The sequence below is a fragment of the Macrobrachium nipponense genome, chromosome 17, assembly GCF_015104395.2.
Source record: "Macrobrachium nipponense isolate FS-2020 chromosome 17, ASM1510439v2, whole genome shotgun sequence".
Classification (NCBI taxonomy): Eukaryota; Metazoa; Arthropoda; class Malacostraca; order Decapoda; family Palaemonidae; genus Macrobrachium; species Macrobrachium nipponense.
Genome location: NC_087210.1, coordinates 52,356,322 through 52,378,200, shown reverse-complemented (window position 1 = coordinate 52,378,200; position 21,879 = coordinate 52,356,322). Strand labels below are relative to the sequence as shown.

Here is a 21,879-nt window from a genome sequence, read left to right as displayed (position 1 = left end):
CCTTTATTGTCCAGTTAATATCATAATGTGAATGTTTGTGTACGTTGGTGGTTATCGCACTGCAACTACGCTTAGCCTACCAATGAACGTCGTACATAAAAAACCGTGAATAGGCTATTTATTTCGAAGATAGGACAATAATATATTAGGTGAGAATGGTTTTATTACCTTTATTGTCAGTTAATATCATTATATGATTCTTTAAATGAATGTTGGTAGTTATCGGACCACGGCCGAGGGTTAGCCTACCGAAAAACATCGCATACGCAACACAACAAACCGTGATGCAGCGATTCATACCAGTGATGTAACATGAGTAAACGGGTCCAAGAAAAAACCCGTGATTAACTGGATCCGTGAATACTGATCCGTGAATAAGCGATTGCCCCACTGTATAGCTGTATTCTCCGAAGTCCGACAGAATTTCAAAATTCGCGGCACAACGCAGTGGCGCGGGCCAGTTGGTGGTACCCATTCCCGCCGCTGGGAGGCGGACTATTCAGGACTATTCCATTTTTCTATTCATATTTTATCAGTGCCACTGTCTCCTGAGGGGAGGTGGGGTGGGCACTTTAATTATATATATCTGCCAGGTAAGTATGAACAAACTTAATTGTATTATAACAATTAACATTTTGTTCATGAAACTTACTGACAGATATATATATAGCTGAATCCCACCTTCGATGGTGGGAAGAGACAGAATAGGATTTTTTGGGAAACTAAATTAAGTTGATGATATACATCTTGGTTCCTCACCTGTTAGCATAGCCGACTTCGTGATTACTGTCACTAAGTCTGCTTCTGCGTTTACTAGAGTTGCCAGCGAGGTAGAGACCTGTAATGCTGGTGCGCTCTAGATGATCTGTCAACGGGGGCGTGACCACAATGTGACTAGACCATATGACCATACTTCTGAGGGCAACGAAGCTAAAACCACCACCTGACCTAACCTATTAAAGTTAGTTCCATAACTTCTAGGCTAAAGAAAAGGAACGCGCCTCAAGCGACCAACCCTTCAAAGTTAAAAGCACACCTATCCCTTTTCTATAGGATAGGATTCGTGTTGCTTGCTGCCCCCAATAATATATCTACGGATATGATGGTCCTAGCGACTTACAGATCTCAAATGTCGTCTTCACATCCCGTCGGGAGTGTGAAGCGAACACAGAGTTGCTTCGCTAAAGCGTGGCACTCAGGATGTTACACTGAGTGTCATGCTCTGTTGAAATGCTTCCGAGGCCGCGCCCTCACCTCTTGAGCATTCATATTAAGAAAAAATCTCAAATCTTTATGCAAACATAATGAATGAGACTTCTTAAAAGAACTCCTTGACTATAATGCCAGGGTGTTCTTGGACATGAACCAGTCTGGTCTTTTACGGAACACCGCAGATTGTCCGTTGACCTCGACTTACTATAGTTTTATTAAGATAAAACTTGAGAGACCCGACAGGGCACAGGATTCTCTAATGCCTTTGCCCAATAATTTGTGCCATACCCTTGGTCTCCAAACCTTCGGGTCAAGGGTTAGACAGGTTTTCGTTCTTATCAAGAACGGAAGGCTTAGAGGACAGACCGCATTATGTCCTTTAAAGCTAAAACCTCTGATTATAGCTAAAACGCTCACTAACCCTCTTTGCCGTGGCTAGAGCGGTTAGAATGTTAGCCTTTCTGGTCACGTGTATTAAGTTCGCAGAAAGGATAGGTTCGAAATGCTTTTGGCGCTTTTATCAGAAACTCAGACTACGTCTAAGTTCCATGCCGAAACCTGCGATCCAGAGAATTTCAAGATCTCCCCAGACCTCAAAGATCGTTGAAGCTTTTGTTGTTTGAACAGAACCGAATCTCTGAGCCTAGAGGCCGTCAACAACCTATTTGCATATTCTACAATAGTTAGGACTTCTATCTTATCTCGTACTCATACGGAAAGATAGAACCATAAAGAAATTCACAGAGGTCGAGTTGGAGGAACAGTCATTTCCCTTCACTATCCAAAAACGGCCCGCTCCGATTGAACACTGAAAATAGGCAGCACTGCTTGCCTTGGCCAAGAGACTGCCATTAATCTTGAAGATCTTATCGCTTCTCGATAGTCTGAACGCCTTCAGACTCAGAGAGAGATATTAGATACTTCACTAAGTGACGAAGTTAGATTACACCGATTCTCTCGGGAGGGTCCCCTTTGGACAATTCTCTGAATTACCTGACCTCTGTGAATCCAACCTCTTAGAGGCCACATGTGGCGACTAAAGCTTATCCTCTAGGATCATGAATAGGAACAACTTAAGAGGAAGCTCCTTCGTCTTCAAAATTACGAAAAACTTAACGAAAGGACGCCCTCAGTCTCTCCTCACTTTCGAAATACTTCTAAGTGAGGATTACTCAGACGTCAGTAGTTGTTGCCTTCGATCGAGAAGACCCGCACGGACGTGTACTAGTTTAACGAACCTCTTGAGGACCGTTACGTTCCGTGCCTAAGCCCATAACCAATTCTCTGTTCTTGAGCTTGTAAAGAGCTGAGAAATTATTCGAGATAATTTGGGCCACTCGATCCAAACTCACCCTTCGAGGAACTGGAGAGCCGACCAATTTGGCTTCCAACTCTTTCAGACAATGTGCCAGAACATCTTTGTTCCTCTGTTCGGATGTCTGGCACCCTCTCGCTATCACCCGAGGTGATCCCCAAGCCGTTGAGAGAAAATTAGAATTATTACAAGATCTTTGATGTTATTCCAATTCTTCGTGAGGAAAAATTGTAGAGGTCTGAAATGGTCCCCAGCAAACTCATCCATTCCCTCACTCAGCGTGCTTCCTTCCCTAAATAAGGCTGCACTTTGCATAAGCAGGAGAGCATTATTATAGTGCTATGCCGCGGTAGATTCGTACAGAGTTCTGTTACCGTGCGGTAAACCCGCACCGAACAAGTATAAGAGATATCTTGTTGAAATTTTCTAAGTAAACGGAAGGCATGTTCATTCATGATTACTAGAAATTTCCTCAACCCGAGGCTAAAATCCTGATGTGTAGGGCAGAGAGACGCAACCCAACGCGCATGACACCGAGCTAGCCGGTACTGCGTAGATCACATCAGTAACAGCAGCCTTGTTCATCGTCTCGCACTATCTGCCTGAGTTGCCAGCTACTCCTTTTACGAAGGGATAGGTATGAAATTTATCGAGCAAAAGGAAACTCTCCAGCAGGCATATTTAAACGAAACAAAATTCGCTAAATACAGAATCTGAGTTGGTGTTGTCGTAACAATACCTGAATAGTTATTCTTACTCCGAAAACTCTTGGAAGGTTGAAGGAGTGTCAAATAAATACATTAGAACAACAGTTCTTTCGGCTTCTATCCGCAGAGGTAAATACTATATGCGTATATGACTTGACCCATGCGTTAGCAAAAACATGACGCAAAGATAAACTACGTAAGTATTGTGTAGTAATTTGAACATCGAATTCTCTACTACATCTTTTCCTCGACGAGGAAGAGAGAAAGAAAGGAAAACGACTGTCCACGTTCTAATGAATGAGACTTTTAAAAGAACTCCTTGACTCTTTGCCAAGAAAGGGAGTAATATTCGAATAGAGATCATCAAGAGAGAACCGAGGATCGAAAAGGACCGTTCATGTTCTTATGATATTGGACATAAGACTTCCTGGATCTAGTCTACAAGTCTTATTCTTACTCCCCGGATGAGCCTCTGAAAATGAATGAGAGCTCTTCGAAATTTGTTAATGAGTTTATCCGCTTAACGATAAAAACGTTAAAATCTATGTCAATGAGAAACTACCCCATTTATGAGGGGTCCCCCACTTAAATGACAAAACGTTTAGTATCTTGACAATGGGGAAAACGTCCTTACTAGACAAAACTATTAGCACTTTGCAAATAGGGGAAAACACCCTTTAACATGACCGAAAAGTCACCCAGGAATCCGAGTATATAATCTTCCCGATTCTCAGAGAAATCGATGAGAGGAAAGAGGGATCGAAGAAAAAATTTGGGTATGTCTCTCCGCTAACTCCGAATCCTTTTTAAAAATTTCTGTAAAGGAATGTCCTGTGGAGAGTCCTGAAAAAACCTCCTCTTGACGAGCGTTCATAAAGCGTCAAGCGTCCTAAGAAACGTTCTGAACAGCAAATAAAACGCCTTCTACAAGTCTTTTCTCTCGCAAAGCGTCCTGCCGAGCTTCCACCGAAGCGTCCTGGCGAATGTGCACAAAAGCGTCCTCAAAAGCGTCCTGGAAAGCGTCCTGCTGAGCGTCCTCAACTGCTGAGCGTGCTTAGCTACGAGCGTGTCTGAGCAGAGAACACCAAGTCTTCTGAACGACGTTTCAGAGAGGAACTCGTTGAGCGTCTTGATGCATGCAAGGCCCGCCAAGAGGCGTCCTGGCGAGCGACCTTGCCAACATCTCAATGTTATGACGAACCGCGTTTTGCGTATGACGTTGAATATTTTTAAGGGACGTCCTCATGCGAGTCTCCATGGAGAGCCGCACACTGCTCCTGAAGAGTGTGAACACTAAAGGAAGACGTATGGCTTTCGTCTTCCGCAAGGTGCTTGCCGAAGCGTCCTGGAGAATGTCTCTACTTATAGGACGTCGAGCACCTCCACGCTTCCTCACTTCTAAATTGCCCTTCTTATGCCGACCAGAGACATAAGTTGTTTGACGTGCAAAGCAGCTTGCCGGCCGTCAAACTTATCAGCTTGCTTTTGCGAAGTAAAGCGAACGTTACATAACGTATACGGAGCGCCATGAGGAGAGAAGACGAATACTGAGTTGCTCCTCCAAAAGGTGGAATCAAGAATGTCCTTGATTACCAAATTCTTTTGGAATGCTAGCGAGGTTGAAACAGCTCTAACTTCATGAGCTTATCACTCGCAGGAGGCTCAAATCACCTCTTCTGCAAGATGAATGAACCTCCTTAATAATGTACAAGTGATATATCAATGAGCGTTCATATACATGAGCGTTCACTCGCAGGAGGCTCAAATCACTCTTCTGGCAAGATGATGAGCCTCTTTAATAATGTATAAATGATGTATACATGACGCGTTCACTCTCAGGGGGCTCAAATCACTCTTCTGGCAAGATGAATGAGCCTCCTTAATAATGTATAAATGAAGTATACATGAGCGGTCACTCGCAGGAGGCTCAAATCACTCTTCTGGAAAGATGAAGAGCCTCCTTAAATAATGTAAAAATGTATATACATGAGTCGTTCGACATCGCATGTAGCTCAAATCACTCTTCTGGCAAGATGAATGAGCCTCCTTAAATGTCCCTTAGAAAAAGAGCCAGTGCATTCTTCTAAAAGGGTAAATGTGGTCTCTTTCCTCCTCATCCTCTAGTGACGAGAGAGAGGACGTGAAGCGTCCTCTTCTCTGAAGCTTCTTTAGGGGGCGCGAGTCCTTCCGAGAGCCCCAACCCCTGTGTGGGGAGGATGCCTCGGAGGCCGAGAAACAACCCTTGAAGCTTCGTGCACGTGCTCGATCTTCGGCAGCCTGGGAAGCTACAACAGGACCTGCCGAAAGGAAGCCAGATCAGCATGAAAAGCCCGTACCCTCCTTCGGCTTTTGACATGCCCTCTCCCTGGTTTCTGGGAGTCCGACAGAGGTTCTAGGCCTAGAGGCGTTTATGGGGCCGATCTGACGTTCCCTCCTAACGAGAGAGAGGACGTGAAGCGTCCTCTTCTCTAAAGCTTCTTAGAGGGCGCGAGTCCTTCCGAGAGCTCCAACCCTTGCGCGGGGAAGACGCCTCGGAGGACGAGAAGCAATCTTTCAAGATTTCGTGCGCGTGCACGATCTTTAGCAGCCTGGAAGCGTCAACAGGTTCTGCCGAAGGGACGCCAGATCGGTGGGGAGCCCCCGTAACCCTCTTGCGGCTTTCGACATGCCCTCTCCCTGAGTCCTGGGAGTCCGACAGAGGTCCAGGCCTAGAGGCATTATGGGGCCGATCTGACGCCCCCCTACCAACAACACACAGGGGCACTACACTTCACAACACTGATTGGAGAGCGAGCACTTTAGTCTAAGATTACTTGATGTAATCCTCAGCAGACACTTCTTCTAGGCCCGTAAGCCATACCACAGGGTTAGGCAAAATAAAATCTACAGGAGGTTAGAAGGTTCATTATTTCTAGCTTCTGTTTACTGTGGAGGAAAACTCCTGATTCTAACACGCTCTAAAATGCGTACATGAATCCTACTTCTTCCGTAATCAGTCACACATTACACACTAATTACATTGAACTTATGCAAAGAAACATGTAAACGCCATATACACTAAGCGAGTGTCTACCGAAAGTTCCGGTAGCTTCACATCCCCCATGCAGACAACAAAGTCTGAAACTAGGCTAACCAGCCTCAGACATCAAATGCAATGAAAAATTTACGATAGCGTATGCCTAGCCACAAATCCAAGTCAATAATCGTAAGAATAATTAGGATACTTAAGCGGCTAATGAAGTTTCAAAATCCTAGGCGGAGGTCTGTAAACAGTTGTTTACCGACCGGCGACAGAAAAAATATGAATAGAAAATGGGAATAGTTCCTGATATCCGCCTCCCAGCGGCGGGAATGGGTACCACCACCTGGCCGCCCACTGCGTGTGCCGCGAATTTTGAAATTCTGTCGGACTTCGGAGAATACAGCTATATATATATCTGTCAGGTAAGTTTCATGAACAAATCAGAAATTCACATTCTATCTACCAGATCTCTATGAACAAATCCATCTGAGAAATTCCAATTACTGCGGACATATACGTATCGTGTTTTTAAGTATCTGAACGGTTTTGTTTTGCAGTTTTAACTTATATGATAACATTTGCAGTATATTTTCATATTCTAGAGTAAATTTAGCGATATTATGTCTTTTCAGTGCAAACAAATGGGAAATTGGATGAACGAAAGCTAATGAAAACTGTATTTTCAGTTTTCTTGTCGAGTGTACACCAAAAAGTCAGCTACTCATTGAAGATAGGTCAAGGGTAGAGAACATACCCCTTCAAAGGCAGGAATCATGGTAGAGTGTCCATTTTTCCTGATACAAACTTGTGGAGGAAAAGCAGATTGTGCTCCTTCTCTCTCTCTCTCTCTCTCTCTCTCTCTCTCTTGTCTCTCTCTCTCTCTCTCCTCTTCTCTCTCTCGCTCTCTCCCATCATCTCTCTCACTCTCTCTCCTATCTCTCCTCGTCTCTCTCTCTCTCTCTCTCTCTCTCTCTCTCTCTCTCGTTCGCAGATTTCTCTTGGGAATGTTTACCCGCATTATTTGCGGAAAATTCACACATTTGCAGTATTTTTCTATGAGAAATATCCACAAATTCCGTTTTTTTTTTTTTTTTTTTTTAATAAAAAAAGGCTAGTATAAACATTTTTAGTGGGTTTTTCTTGAGTTTAACTAACAAAATAGGCTTTTTTTGGCATTTTTATAGGGGTTCCAAACATTCGCGGGTTCTAACTATTCACGGAGGGGTCTGGTACGCATCCCCAACGAATACGGGGAGACAACTGTATATATAAACATATAAACTCTTGTAGCAGTTGCAGAATAGCCACCAACCACACAGGTAGTAGGAATGTATTGCCTGGCAGTACGTCTGGGTACTAAGCTGTACTAGGAGTGTTGGCCACTTTGCATGCAGCCACTGGGGGAGTTATCATCATTTGCAGTTTGAGTCATGAACTTGCTGATGAACTTTCTCAGCTGGCTGAATTGAGGAAAGCATACACATCCATGTTGTCCCATGGGTGTTGGAATCCACCCTGCATTATTGCTATTCATCTATCTTCGGAAGCAAATTCTCCCCCGCTGGCTGGTCACTCAACATAAAAGATGAAATAGGAGTTTTTGGAGCGAAGAAATCTGGAAAACTACGTAAAAGGTATGCAAGTAATCAAGAATAAGCAGTCAGAGTTTCCTCTTGATCAAAATCCTCTTCATCCGAAGAAACTGGGGTAAGAGAAGGATACACAAGAGGGGCTGCTGAAAGCAACGAAACTTTCTGTAGAAGTCCTATTATATTATCCAGTTGCTTTTGAAGGGGCACCAACATCAGATCTTGATCCTTAATTGCCTCTGAAGGTGGTAATAGAATTATCCAAACCAGACAAAGTCAGTATGACAGAAACTGCTGTTTTATGATCCAAAGAAAATCCTGGCTGGGAAGGGTGCCTAAGGAATGCTGCAAACTTGGACATTACCTGGCACCTGGAAAAAACTGGGCACTCACTATCCCCTGGATAGTTGCTGTATTCCTGGGTTAACTTTCACAATAGGGTAATCCGATACCATAGGGAGCTTGTACACTAAAAATCACTTATAAGACAGAGTGAACTCCTCTATCACCATAGAATCACCATCGTTACAATGTCCCGACAAAGGCAGTGGGCACTCCCGACATGAGGCATGATTAACCGCACCCTCTTACATAACAGAAAAAGGTTCAAACTCTGGAAAGCACTCGGGACTGTCCCAATTACTACATGAGGGCTCTTTCTACCTTTTACTAGGAATCAGAGGAGACTGATCACGAAAAGAGTGCCTTTTCAATGGCTGCAACTCATTCGAGAAATGCCACTGGTGCCCTTTAGGAGTCAAATCACTAGAACTAGACGAAAGCTGACGACACACTTCCAAGACACCTTTCTATGGCTGTCTTTTGTTGCCTCCTGGGACGCAACAGGCACAACTGAGGAGGCAACTGCCCGTGGGCAGACCCCACCTACTCCCTTGGGCCTCCAGTATGCCTCCTCCCAGGTGTAGGGGAGTATGGCAGTGACCTTTGCCAAGGAGAGTCAGTCAGCCAGACAGCCACCTCCACATTCACTTTGCTTACACTTTTTTCACAAAACTTATCCAAGAGGAAATGCATTGATTCCCCTAAATGAGTGACTGTGTCAGCAAGCAAACTGAATTTCTGGTCAAACTTAGATCCAAAGCCGGCTAGGCGGTCTGGCTCAGAAGCATGGGAACTAGGAGACAGCAGGTTTATGGGGAGGGCTGGAAATGGGAGAAAGCAATTTAACAGGAGAACAGACAACAGGAACATTCATTTTACTAGAGGGATTACTGCCCTGACTAGCTAATGATTTTATTTCAACTCTAGATGCTACTTTCCTTTTACGGTCTCTCTCTAACTTTGAAAGGTGAAGAGCTAAAGTTTTCCAAGTTTTCTCATCCCACGGTCCCACCCCTTACATTCTTCACATGTCAATTCACTAGAACATAACTCCGCCCTCCAAGCAGTGCATAAGTTATGAGATAACTAGCTTTAATAAGCTGCAATACCAAATACTAGATGAACTAGTGTCTGACATAATTCACCAAAAATGTCAAAACCAGATACTAAACCAGAAAAAACAATCACTAATTCAATGATTTGAGCTCCTGACTAAATAATAATGCTGAATGCTACCAAGTTAAAATACTTCACCAAAGTGAAAATATCCAACAAAATCCAAAACTCAGCAGAGATCTTAAAACCATGTTTGTCTTAAACTTACTGCAAAAGTGGGGGGGTAATTCACCTATGTAAAGAAAAGACTATCGCTACCGCTAGTTTTCAAAATTTAAGCTGCATTAGAGTGGAAACTCTTAGCTAATAATTACTGGGTAAGTTACTTATATATTCAAGAATGACTTCAAGGTAATTATTTACCAGCAGCTTATGAATAGCCTATGTGAACAAATCATGAATGCAAAAGGATATGGTTCAATGGAATGGCATTACATTCAAGAGCTATTTTTAAGGTAATTATTAACAGGCGACATGCACGCAGCCTATGCCTGGTAAGCAAATCATAAATACAAAAGTTTTGGCCTAAAAGAGGTGGGGTGACATCCAAGAATTGTATTTAAGACAAAACTATTCTTGGTGACTGCAAGTAGCCGGCTTGATGATGATCTAAATTAAGGAAATAATAAATAAACAACAGACAAGACTCATCCTGCTCGAAGGCTATGAAATATACATTCCAGTTATTGTGTTATACTACCAAATTTCAGAGATATAACCGGAAAATCAGAACAAGCTGCTGTATGCAGAAAACAGAGTGAGTTGGTTAGCTAAGTCATTCCTAATACATAATTGCCATTGGGGGAGGCACTGTATACCTACACTGAGCAATCCAAGCATTCCATGAAATTTTGATTTAGGACGCTGTATGTGAGAAACTATAGCTATATAATTACTGGGCAAGTCACTGATACAAAAATGCTTTGGTGACAATGGCTCAACACTTCAACCATATGGTAAAGGGTCAGTTGCCTTGATGCATCTTCTGAAACTGCCTCTACCAAGAGGATCTTCTGTTATAACCCTTCCCCAGGACCTCTTCCTCTTCACATTATCTAATTCTTTAATTCTTTGCCTCCTTCTACATCTTCAACCCCTGACAGGTTTTACCCAAGCCCTCTTCACTCATCCTAACCACATGCTATGATAATCTTTACCACCCCTCACTTTTAATCTTATATTTTTCCAACCTCTCAGGTAGTGAGATCCTCACATCCCACCTCAGCATCCACATTTCTGTTTGCTTCATCTTCTGTTCCTCCTTCCTTCTTAATAACCACATTTACAGACTCATAAATCAACCAGTTTTCTATTAACTATTACTTCAAGAAGTTGAATTAATTTTTAATTACCTTAAATTTTGGAACTGAAATAGAAATTCTGGCACTTTGTTTAATTCTTGAGCAAAAGAAAAAGTGCTTGGCACAACCCTCTAGTCAAACAGCACATCCATTATATTACCAAACCACATTTTTTTTTTACCAATTTTTGAGCTAAATTTTTAACTGGGTACAATGCTATTCTGTTTATAGTGACAAGTCTAGCCCATTTGATTATATACGCTGCATATCTGCTTATACAGTCAAAGCCTTGTTTCATGAATGCAACCTAGCCATCTGTGGAGTTTGACCTAAAGCTTGAGACTTTCTTAATTACTGGGTATCAGAATCCCGGGAGCCAAGTTACATGGAAGACTGATAAGCAACTGTTAGATATAGGAGTTCTGGGCATGGACAGAGGATTTTTTTCATTCTGATCATATATAATTAAGATGTTAGTAGTTTTTGACAACTGGTGTGTGTTTATAAACATTTTTACTCTTTTACCTGACTGCAGATTTATTCCACAACTTGCACCATTCAGTCAATTAAATACAGGATACAAATTCTTCCTATTAAACCCACCTTCCTAGGTGCATTCTTTGTTACTGCACATGTTGACACTATTCACCTCATAAAAAATTTTAAAAGTTCATCACTCTTGAGTATGGCCTCAAATAGAACTGAAAAAAAGGTGTTAAAATAGCAATGGTTCTTACCTTATAATGGTCCTGGGTTCAGTAAGGTGGTCTTTTCTATCCAGCACATGAATTAAAGAAAATGTGAAAATTGATATCATATGGACAGAAAGTGAAACAAGGAACATAAAAAAATAGCGATAGTTCCGTCGGCCAATACAGTTGTTTACCCATGGACAGTGATGGTCAAATGTCTGTAATTAGGAGAAAATAATTCTAGATTACTAAGAGACGAACACAGCATCAATGAATCAATAATATATATATAAAATGAAATGCTGCTTACAATACTCATCTCATATGGTTCATATGGTAAGTATAATACAATAAATTCAGTACAGTAACATTCAATAGTTTTCAGAAATGCCTTTCTTGATGAAATTGCCTACCAAAGAAAAACGTTAAGTATAAAAGTTTATCATTTTGATCTATATGGTATAAAGTATGTATGAAAATAATGTAACATATGACTTACCTCAATACAATGATTACAGACGGAACAATGTGAGCAACGTGGGGGCCGATAAAAGTGGCATGTCACGCACCATTTCATACGCACAGTGATGCCATTAATTTCAACATTTTTGTATAACGGTGCTCTGAAGTCGTCATCCCGGTCCTCGTCTGTCGAAGCTGAAAGAAATGCCAAAGAATCAGCAAATATCCTTTTAACTGAAAAGAGGCTAGGGTATGTATTACATTTAACCAAAACCATTGGTAAACATTAACCCTTTTGCTGTGAGCCTGCTGTCACCACCAGTCATGAGATCAGTATTTTGCTTTATTAGTTTATCATCTTCAGTATTTTGCTTTATTAGTTTGTTATCTTCATTACTCTTATATTACAATGTACTATTGTGTTAATATTATGTTTTATAGTAACCTGATGAAAAACACAAATATTATGTAGGTAATTACAGTATACTATTCAAATAGTGAACGTAGCTTCTATTAGGAATTCATTTCAGTGTATTTCTCAAAGCATGTAGCAAGGTAACACCACGTTTTTTAGTTTGAAAATCTTTATTAGAAATCTTTAATGCTTTCTGTCAGCCAAAAATTTTATCTGGATAAACCTTACATACACACACACACAATCAAACATGGACTGGCATTATGTAGAAAATGTGAATTTTACCTCCAATACAAGTTTCAGAGCACCGATTTTAGCAAACTGAATCTTCAATGGTCTTCTATTTGCAAATTTGATCAAATTTTCTTTGTTTACTCACACCACATCTAGTACTTCCTCCTCTGTCCTTTCATTTGATTTGTTTTCATCTCTGATAAAACAATAAGTCCAAAAAAGTACCTAAGGTAGGCTTGTCTATAACTACAATATAATAAACATCCCCATATTCCCAACTGTCATGATAAGAACTAGCTGAATGTTCAGGTCTACTACTGTCATTGCCATTTCTAAATATAAAAGACTGTACTAATTCATCATCACAAAATTTTTATGGTTACTGAAGGTCAATCCCATTTTCAGATTATCCTGTATGTTGGAATCCACATGTTGCCAATTTTTGCTAGAATATGATTTTTTGTTTTTTTTACAAAGATGAGGAAAACAGTTCTCTAATATGAGCTTCCTAACTAGAACCAAAAGATTTATGACTGTGGTGGTAACACCTTCATCATGGATGAAACTTTTTAATGACCAAGATCAGTCTCATGCAGCAAAAGTGTTAATTAACCAATATAACCTTCCACAAGCTGAATTACAGAGAAAACTAACAATGTAGCTCATCATACTTAAACTAGTAAGTAAGGAATGCCATAAAAAGCATATATCATTTGTTCTCAACCTCAAAAAGAGGGAAACAATCAAAAGTTTTTTTTAATCATATGAGCTGGTTTATAAACATATTGGGTAATACAGTTCTAGAGAGTGAGAATTGATAACAAAATTATATTTGACTACAGTGGTCCCCCATATTTGCGGGGGATGCGTACAAGACACCACCATGAATAGTTAGAACCTGCAAATAATTGGACCCCTACAAAAATGCTTAAAATGGCCTATTTTGTTAATTAAAACTCAAGAAAAAGCCTATAAAAATGTTTAAACCATGTTTTTTTTATATAATTTCACCATAAAAAGTGCATTTTATGATGAAATTGGAAAAAAAAAAAAAAAAAAAAAAAAAAAAAAAAAAAAGGAATTTGTGGATATTTCTCATAGAAAAATGCTGCGAATAGGGGTTGTACCTGGTAAAAGGCACTGAAAAGGACCTTGAATCATGCCTACAATGCACAACGTGTCATGCACTGATAGCATAACTCCTTATGGAGAATCTTTTCTACAGAATACAGGCGGCCCGCGGTTAACGGCGCAATCACTCAACGGCGAATCGGTTTTACGGCGGTCGTCAAAAATATTCATTAAAAAAATAAGGCATTTTAAAGGTATCTTTATGGCACAATTTTCAGTTAACAGCGCCGCTAGCGCCGTAGTCTAATGAGTTCATATATTTGTAGAAATGCCATTCAGACCACAAAGGTTATGCAAATTATATTAACAAATTTTATGGAGAGTTATTATGTAGGTATTAGGGTAAAATATATGCCTCTGACGCTGTTCTATGCCGAAAATATCGAGTTACATAAGTGCAAATTTAGCTATGGATGTGTCGATTTATAAATGTTCATGCTTTTGTTTAAAATGTGTATGAAAATGTATTACGTGAAAGGTATTTTTATTTCTGTACAGAAATATGATACAAAGACAGCTTTTGAAACTGCCCTTCACGTAATCAAATACGATGTTTTTTCATGTTCTTTCTTGTGAGCCGCCGCCTGCCGATCTTCCGAAAATATAATTTAAAAAAAAGTGCAAATTAGCGATCGATGTGTCGATTTTATAAATGTTTATGCTTTTATGTTTAAATGTGTATGAAAATGTATTACGAATAGGGTATTTTTATTTCTGTGCAGAAATATGATAAAAAGACAGCTTTTGAAACTGCCCTTCAACTTATCGACTACGATGTTTTTTCAAGTTCGTTCTTGTATGACGCCGTCTGCCGCTCTTCCGAAAATATGGTGCTAAAAATAGTGCAAATTTGACGATCGATGTGTCGATTTTTTAAATGTTTATGCTTTTATGTTTAAAATGTGTATGAAAATATATTACGTAAAGGTATTTTCATTTTTGTACAGAAATAAGATACAAATTAAGGCAGCCTTTCTAACTACGCTCCACGTTGTCAGGGGATGTTTTTTCATGTTCATTCTTGTCCCCCAGTTCCGAAAAATGCATTGTGTTATTTTATTAATTATGCATCTTTTCCATAAATCCTTTAAAAAGTTATACATTATTTCACTGTATCCAAGAATATTGCATGTATTCTCATATTATTGTAATTTAAAATACTACGGCAAATTTAAGCCAGTATTCCGCGGAGTGGCCAATGTTGTGGTTTGAAATCAGCTGATGAATACGAGTTTGTTTCCCCATAACGCAATTCTGAGCGAATGCTCTTGCTTCTAGTTAGCATAAACGAATATCTATATATACCTGACTTATATGAGACAAAGTTATTTTTCCTTATACAGCATGTTTTTAGGTGGAAATATTTATTGAATATGTCTCGTTGTGAATGTGAACTACTTTTTTTTTTCGTTAACAGATTACGTTGGCGGCATGTTTATTGCGTAAAAAATGACGTGATTCCATTCGCAATAATCCTTTATATCATCGTAATACGAACTATACGTTATTTATCTTATATTGGCGTGAAACCAACAGTAAAATGTGTTCTTTCAAGCACAGTAGTTTTGATTAAAATGATTTTATCCCAATTTTATCTACAGTTGTGTTTGATGGCAGACGTTTACTGCAGTTTTATCCTTGTTGCCGATGTACGATAATAGTCATTAGCAGCTTGAACAGTTGTTCCCAGCTTCAGTTATAACTAGGTTTAAATTAACAGTATATTTCCCGATCGATCTTTAATCTATATTGATCTCTGATCTATAGCGAATAAAGGTATTGCATTAAGATATCTCAGTTCTATTCTATACATAACGCTATTTATAAAAATACGGTAATGTTGTACTGTAGTACGATGATTGAAATACAAGCCAAACAGATGTTATCCAGTTTGGTTGTACTTAGAAAAAAAAAATAGTTTCTCGTTCGGTTGTTCATGGTTGTACACGTTCACGCAACGAGTATAACGTTAAAACCATACTTTCATCATTCTCTTATGCTGTTATTGAACTTATGTAACTAGAAGGTGGATAAAGTTAGGCCATTGTAATTTGATCTCTCATAAAATCGGACTATCGTAAGACTAATGATCGTAACCTGAACACTACAGCTACCTGTACACTGTATAAACTTTATTATATCTTTGCATACTCTAGACACCCACATGTACTGTACAGTAAATTCTATAGCACTATACTGCATAAATATAATTTTAATTATTGCGCCGTTGTGGGATTACGGCGCCTTTGACTGGTCTAGAGTTTCGAAAGAAGGTGTGCGGTGGCCGTAGGCTTTAAAATCACTCAGCGTCAAAAATTGCTTGGCGTTAGTGGCCAGGAACGGAACCCCTGCCGCTAACCGAGGGCCGCCTGTATTTGTATGCAAGCCCTGTTGAAGTATCCCAGCAGCTGTTTCAGTTGTTGGAAGTGTACCTTTCTTTTCTTCCTATCATCTCCTTATTAGAGGTTGTTGAGTTATAGGGGAGTTTGGGGGTACTGTATACCTGGGTACCTTCCAGTCATAGTTTTTAATGAATTGGTATTGGCAGTTTTTAATTAATTTTGGTGTAGGTATTGGTTTGTTTTCTGGTTATATTTGTGATGGTACTGCATGCAGGTCAAGGATAAAATATAATGTTTTATTAGCATTTGGAGTACTCTTCTTCCTCCTAAAGTTCCCACTCTCATAGTAAGTGACCCTTGGCTCTACTGCCACGCCTCTACAAAGTGTCAACCAGAGGCAGTAACTTCCTGCAGCAGTTCTCTTACAGGTAAGGAACAACAAGCATCTTTAACAATGCTGGCAAATTTTCTATACTCCCAAGTTATTACATTGCCTAATGTTTTGGCTATAGAATATGGCCTTGCCATCCCACCTCCTCTCAATATGGGAATCAATTATTTGACTGCTTGGTAAGTTGCATATACAAAAATTACATTTTATGATAAAATAACTAATGAAAGATTAGAGGCCCACCCGCCTCACCTCACAAGGACATAGGGTATAAACAAATTGTTGGGTCTTTGCTGGGTTGTTGCTCTCTCCCCCAAAAGTGGGTGGGACTATTCCTACACCAAAACCAATAGAGTCGCTACCGTGGATTTAAAATTTTAGCTGCCGTTAGTTAGAAACTATATAGCTATTTAAATTCTGGGTAAGTACTATAATAATAAAAGTTATTTTTTAAAAATATCTTTTTGCAATGGACAAGGTGGAATTGTTCCTCTGTTTTTGGAGTTATTTTGCAGATTGGTCTCGGTCATATTGAGGCTAACACCAATACAGGCGTCCCATGGTTAACGGCGCAATCACTCAGCGGCAAATCGGTTTTACAGCTGTCATAAAAACTATTCATTAAAAAAATAAGGTATTTTTACGGCGCAATTTTCAGTTAACAGCGCAGCTAGCGCTGTTGTCTAACGAGTTCATACATTTGTAGAAATGCCGTTCAGACCATAAAGGATATGCAAATTATATTAACAAATTTTATGGTGAGTTACTACATAGTTATTAGGGTAAAATATATGCCTCTGACGCTGTTTTATGCTGAAAATAGAGTTACATAAGTGCAAATTTAGCTATGGATGTGTCGATTTGTAAATGTTCTTGCTTTTATGTTTAAAATGTGTATGAAAATGTATTACGTATAGGGTATTTTTATTTCTGCACAGAAATATGATACGCTTTCGAAACTGCCCTTCTCACATTATCAAATACGATGTTTTTTCATGGTCTTTCTTGTGAGCGCCGCCTGCCGCTCTTCCGAAATATCGAGTTAAAAAAAGGTAGAAATTAGTGAACGATGTGTCGATTTTATAAATGTTCATACTTTTATGTTTAAAATGTGTATGAAAATGTATTATGTATAGGGTATTTTTTATTTCTGTGTAGACATATGATAAAAAGGCAGCTTTTGAAACTGCCCTTCACGTTATCAAATATGATGTTTTTTCATGTTCGTTCTTGTAAGCCGCCGTCTGCTGCTCTTCCGAAAATATAGTTAAAAACAGTGCAAATTTAGCGATCGATGTGTCAATTTTTTAAATGTTTATGCTTTTATGCTTAAAATATGTATGAAAATAGATTACGTAAAGGGTATTTTTATTTTTGTACATAAATATGATACAAATTAAGGCAGCCTTTGTAACTACACTCCACGTTGTCAGGGGATGTTTTTTCATGTTTGTTCTTGTCCGCCACTGTTCCAAAAAATGCATGGTGTTACTTTATTAATTATGCATCTTTTCCATAAATCATTTGAAAAGTCATACATTACTTCGCTGTATCCAATAATATTGTATGTATTCTCATATTACTGTATTCTGTATTATAAAATACTACGGCAAACCTAAGCCAGTATTCCGCGGAGGGGCCAGTGTTGTGGTTTGAAATCAGCTGATGGCGAATAAAAGTTTGTTTCGCCATATTCAACACAATTCTGAGTGAATTCTCTTCCTTCTAGTTAGCATAAACGAATATCTAGATACCTGCCTTATATGAGATAAGGTTATTTTTCCTTATACATATTTTTAGGTGGAAATATGAATTGAATATGTCTCGTTGTGAATGTGAACTACATTTTTTTTTCGTTAACAGATTACATTGGCGGCATGTTTATTGCGTAAAAAAATTACGTGATTCCATTCGCTATAATCCTTTATATCATCGTAATACGAACTTTATGTTATTTATCTTATATCGGCGTGAAACCAACAGTAAAATGTGTTCTTTCAAGCAAGCACAGTAGTTTTGATTAAAATTATTTTATCCCAATTTTATCGACGGTTGTGTTTGATGGCATACGTTTACTGGAATTTTATCCTTGTTGCCAATGTACGATAATAGTCATTAGCAGCGTGAACAGTTTTCTCAGCTTCAGTTATAACTAGGCTTAAATTTAACTATATTTCCCGATTGATCTTTGATCTATATTAATCTTTGATCTATAGCGAATGAAGTTATTACATTAAGATATCTCAGTTTTATTCTACATAATGCCATTTATAACAACTACGGTAATAGTGTACTGTAGTACGATGATTGAAATACAAGCCAAACGGATGTTATCCAATTCGGTTGTTCTTAGGAAAAAAAAAAATAATAAAAAATAAAAAAAAAAGTCGTTTCTCGTTAGGTTGTTCATGGCTGTCACACGTTCACCCGACGAGTATAATACAGCTACCTGTACACTGTATAAACCTTATTATATCTTTACATACTCTAGACACCCAAAGGATTAAAGCTAGGCTTTTTTCACTTTACAGTATTTATAATGCTATAATGTACTGTACAGTACTACTATACAGTAAATTCTATAGTACTATACTGCATAAATATAATTTTACTTATTGTGCCACTGTGGGATTACAGCGCCTTTGACTAGTCTAGAGTTTCAAAAGAAGTTGTGCAGCGGCCTTAGGCTTTGAAATCTCTTAGCGTCGAAAATCACTTAGCGTCAGTGGCCAGGAACAGAACCCCTGCCGCTAACCGAGGGCCGCCTGTATATTGCATATAAAGTAAACCCCCACTTATTCACAGTTCGACAACTGCGGATTCATTTATTCGCAATTTTCCTGTGATGCATTTTTTCAATAAATTGTGTAAGATTCAGTAATTTGCAGTCTTTTTCGTAAAAAAAATTAATTGATTATACTGTATTACTGTATTTTCAAGTTATTTTTGTGACTGAATCCATATTTCATTATAAAAAAATGTATTTAGTTAAAAAAATTAAAAAATTGGCAGTTTTAAGCATTTTTAGAGGGGTATTTGGTGTTCCAGCTATCAATATACAGGTACTCCTCATTTAACGACGGGGTTCTGTTCCAGCAACCACGTCGTTAAACGAATTCGTCGCAAAATGCATAATGCTCTTTATTTAGACTAATGGCATTAATTTTCAGTCACATTATACACAGAACTAGTTTCCGACATAGCTTTTTATTATTTTATTACTCATATATTTATACACACACATTGACAGAACTCACAAGATTTCTTGCTTTCATCCTATTGTTAAGACCGATGGTTGTAGCTATGAAAAATACAAATTGTCTTGGAAAATTTGTCATTTTATAACTTCATAATGTATAATTTTCTTTAAAATAGTGTACTTTATTTAACACATTTAGCCTACATTCCCGAGTTCGCCTACTACTAAGTCAATATAGTATTAAGTCAACACAGTGCTAAACTCTTCTCAGAATCTGCACATTATTTAGCAGTGACTTTCATATTCTAAATTTGGTATTTCCTAATTATCACTATTAGTTTCTTAGTCATTTATTTTTATTGTAGAGGGTAGCGAGATGAAAAAAATAATTAATGAATTTTGGCAATCAAGGGGCATTTGAAATGTCTCCATCAAAACGAAAACAAAGCACAACGGCATCTATTGAGGAAAGTGAACACTAAACTATTCACTATGGGGATAAGCATTTTTTAGCATTGATAAAGATTTACGCTTGCCTCTATCATCTGATCTCATGGATGACATCGAATACGTATGCAAATACACTATTGTATAAAAAATTATCAAACTGTATTACATTAAGTCTTTCAAGCATACTAAGAGTAAGGAATTTGTGCATGCCAAATGTCTCATTGTTTTGATTAAAAGGTATGGCTTGGTAGACACTTTTCAAGTGGAGTATTTTAAAAAAATATATTGATTTTTAAGTTAATATAAAAAACATATTTGACATCACATTTTCTTTTCATTACTAACAATTATTCCCACTAAAACAAAGGAGATACGGCATAATTTTTTGCTGTCTTGAAGTTGTAAACAAACATAGAGCCACCCATTCGGCTGCACAACGAACTAATGGTGGCTGAATCAAGCCAACCAGGGGAGTTCCCAGACCATAGAATGCTGACTTTTAAGAGGTTCAGCTACATAGCTTTACTTTACAAAGTATATTAAAGCCTTACTTATTGTTTTAGCCATAGATTTTAAGGTTTTCAAAACCTAGGCTAGGCTAAATCATTGGCACTGACTAACCTTTCTCTTGGCCACCATTGGCACTGACTAACCTTTCTCTTGGCCACCATTGGCACTGACTAACCTTTCTCTTGGCCACCATTGGCAATGTTTTATTTTCGTTTTATGGTTTTTTTCTCTAAATGTTGTCATCGAAATTCCGAGTTGTCGTAAAACGAGTATGTTGTTAAATGAGGAGTACCTGTACACAGTTATAAGCCTTTTTAGAGAAGTTCCAATATATATTGCGGATTTACAGTAATCGCAGGTGGTGGTGGTACCTAACCCCCATACCCCCTTGAATAAGGGGGTCCACTGTACTAGCTCTAAAGTCATTTATGAAGTTTATTTCCCTTCCATTTATTATTGTATATGTCACAAGTGCCACAGAGCATGTATACTAATGAGATAAGTTTTGCTGATCATAATTAGGGTGCACTTTTCAGTACGTACTGTTGAAAATAACAATGAAGACGAATAACTATAATCATTCAGAGGGCCCCATATTAGCGTTCTCTGGATTTGTGGACTCACGAAAAGGTGGAGTCTGGCTACCACTGGAAAATGGAGGATGTGCAAATCACTTTTTGGTCGAAGGTTTGGAGGACAATTTCTTAATCGACTTACTTGCAAAATGCACTGTAGGTCTAGTCCTTGAACAGCATCTCACTCTTCCTCCACGAAAGGGCTGTCTTTATACTGGAATTTCTGATCTAGAAGATGTTTTTGTTTTGTATGGTGTTTTTACGTTGCATGGAAGCAGTGGTTATTCAGCAACGGGACCAACGGTTTTACGTGACTTCTGAACCATGTCGAGAGTGAACTTCTATCACCAGAAATACACATCTATCACTCCTCAAAGGAATGGCTGAGAATCGAACCCGCGACCACCAAAGTGGGAAGCAAACACCATACCAACCACGCCACTGAGGCGCTGATCTAGAAGATGAGACAGGAGGTTCTTTAGTTTGCTTGGAAGCCTGAGTTAAAAGATCATGTGTGAACTTCTTGTGCAGGGACAAGGCAATGTCATTCACAGTGTACTGTGGGAACAGAAAATCCTTGACTTAGCGAGAACAAAAGAATGGACTTCTGTGTAGAAGTGGCTCCTTTCGCAGTGGAAAAAAAAAAAACCATAGCTCCCTCTTCTTCAGGACTATCAACGTAAAAAGGAAGGTTAACTCACGAGCACTATCTCTGACTCCCTTGTCTGAGCAGGAAAGAATGCAGAATACATCCGCCCCAAATTCTGGAGGAAGACAAGGGCAGCTTGAGTCTTTTTGGCAAGAGCGCCTACTGCCCAGTCCATAAAACTGCTCAATAGAAAAATCTTAAACACGTTACGCAATAAGTGGTTCA

General features: G+C 38.8%; 1 protein-coding gene across 4 annotated transcripts in view; it reads right to left on the bottom strand.

Moving 5' to 3' along the window:
* Positions 1–21,879, bottom strand: part of LOC135196221 (palmitoyltransferase ZDHHC8-like) — a 282,811-nt gene that overhangs the window by 151,855 nt on the left and 109,077 nt on the right. For all 4 annotated transcript variants that reach the window (XM_064222861.1, XM_064222862.1, XM_064222864.1 and 1 more), the window contains 2 exons: positions 11,796–11,953; positions 11,342–11,514 (listed from right to left, as the gene is read on the bottom strand). In XM_064222861.1, the coding sequence (XP_064078931.1) occupies positions 11,342–11,514; positions 11,796–11,953 (331 nt within the window). The remainder of the gene's footprint in view (positions 1–11,341; positions 11,515–11,795; positions 11,954–21,879) is intronic.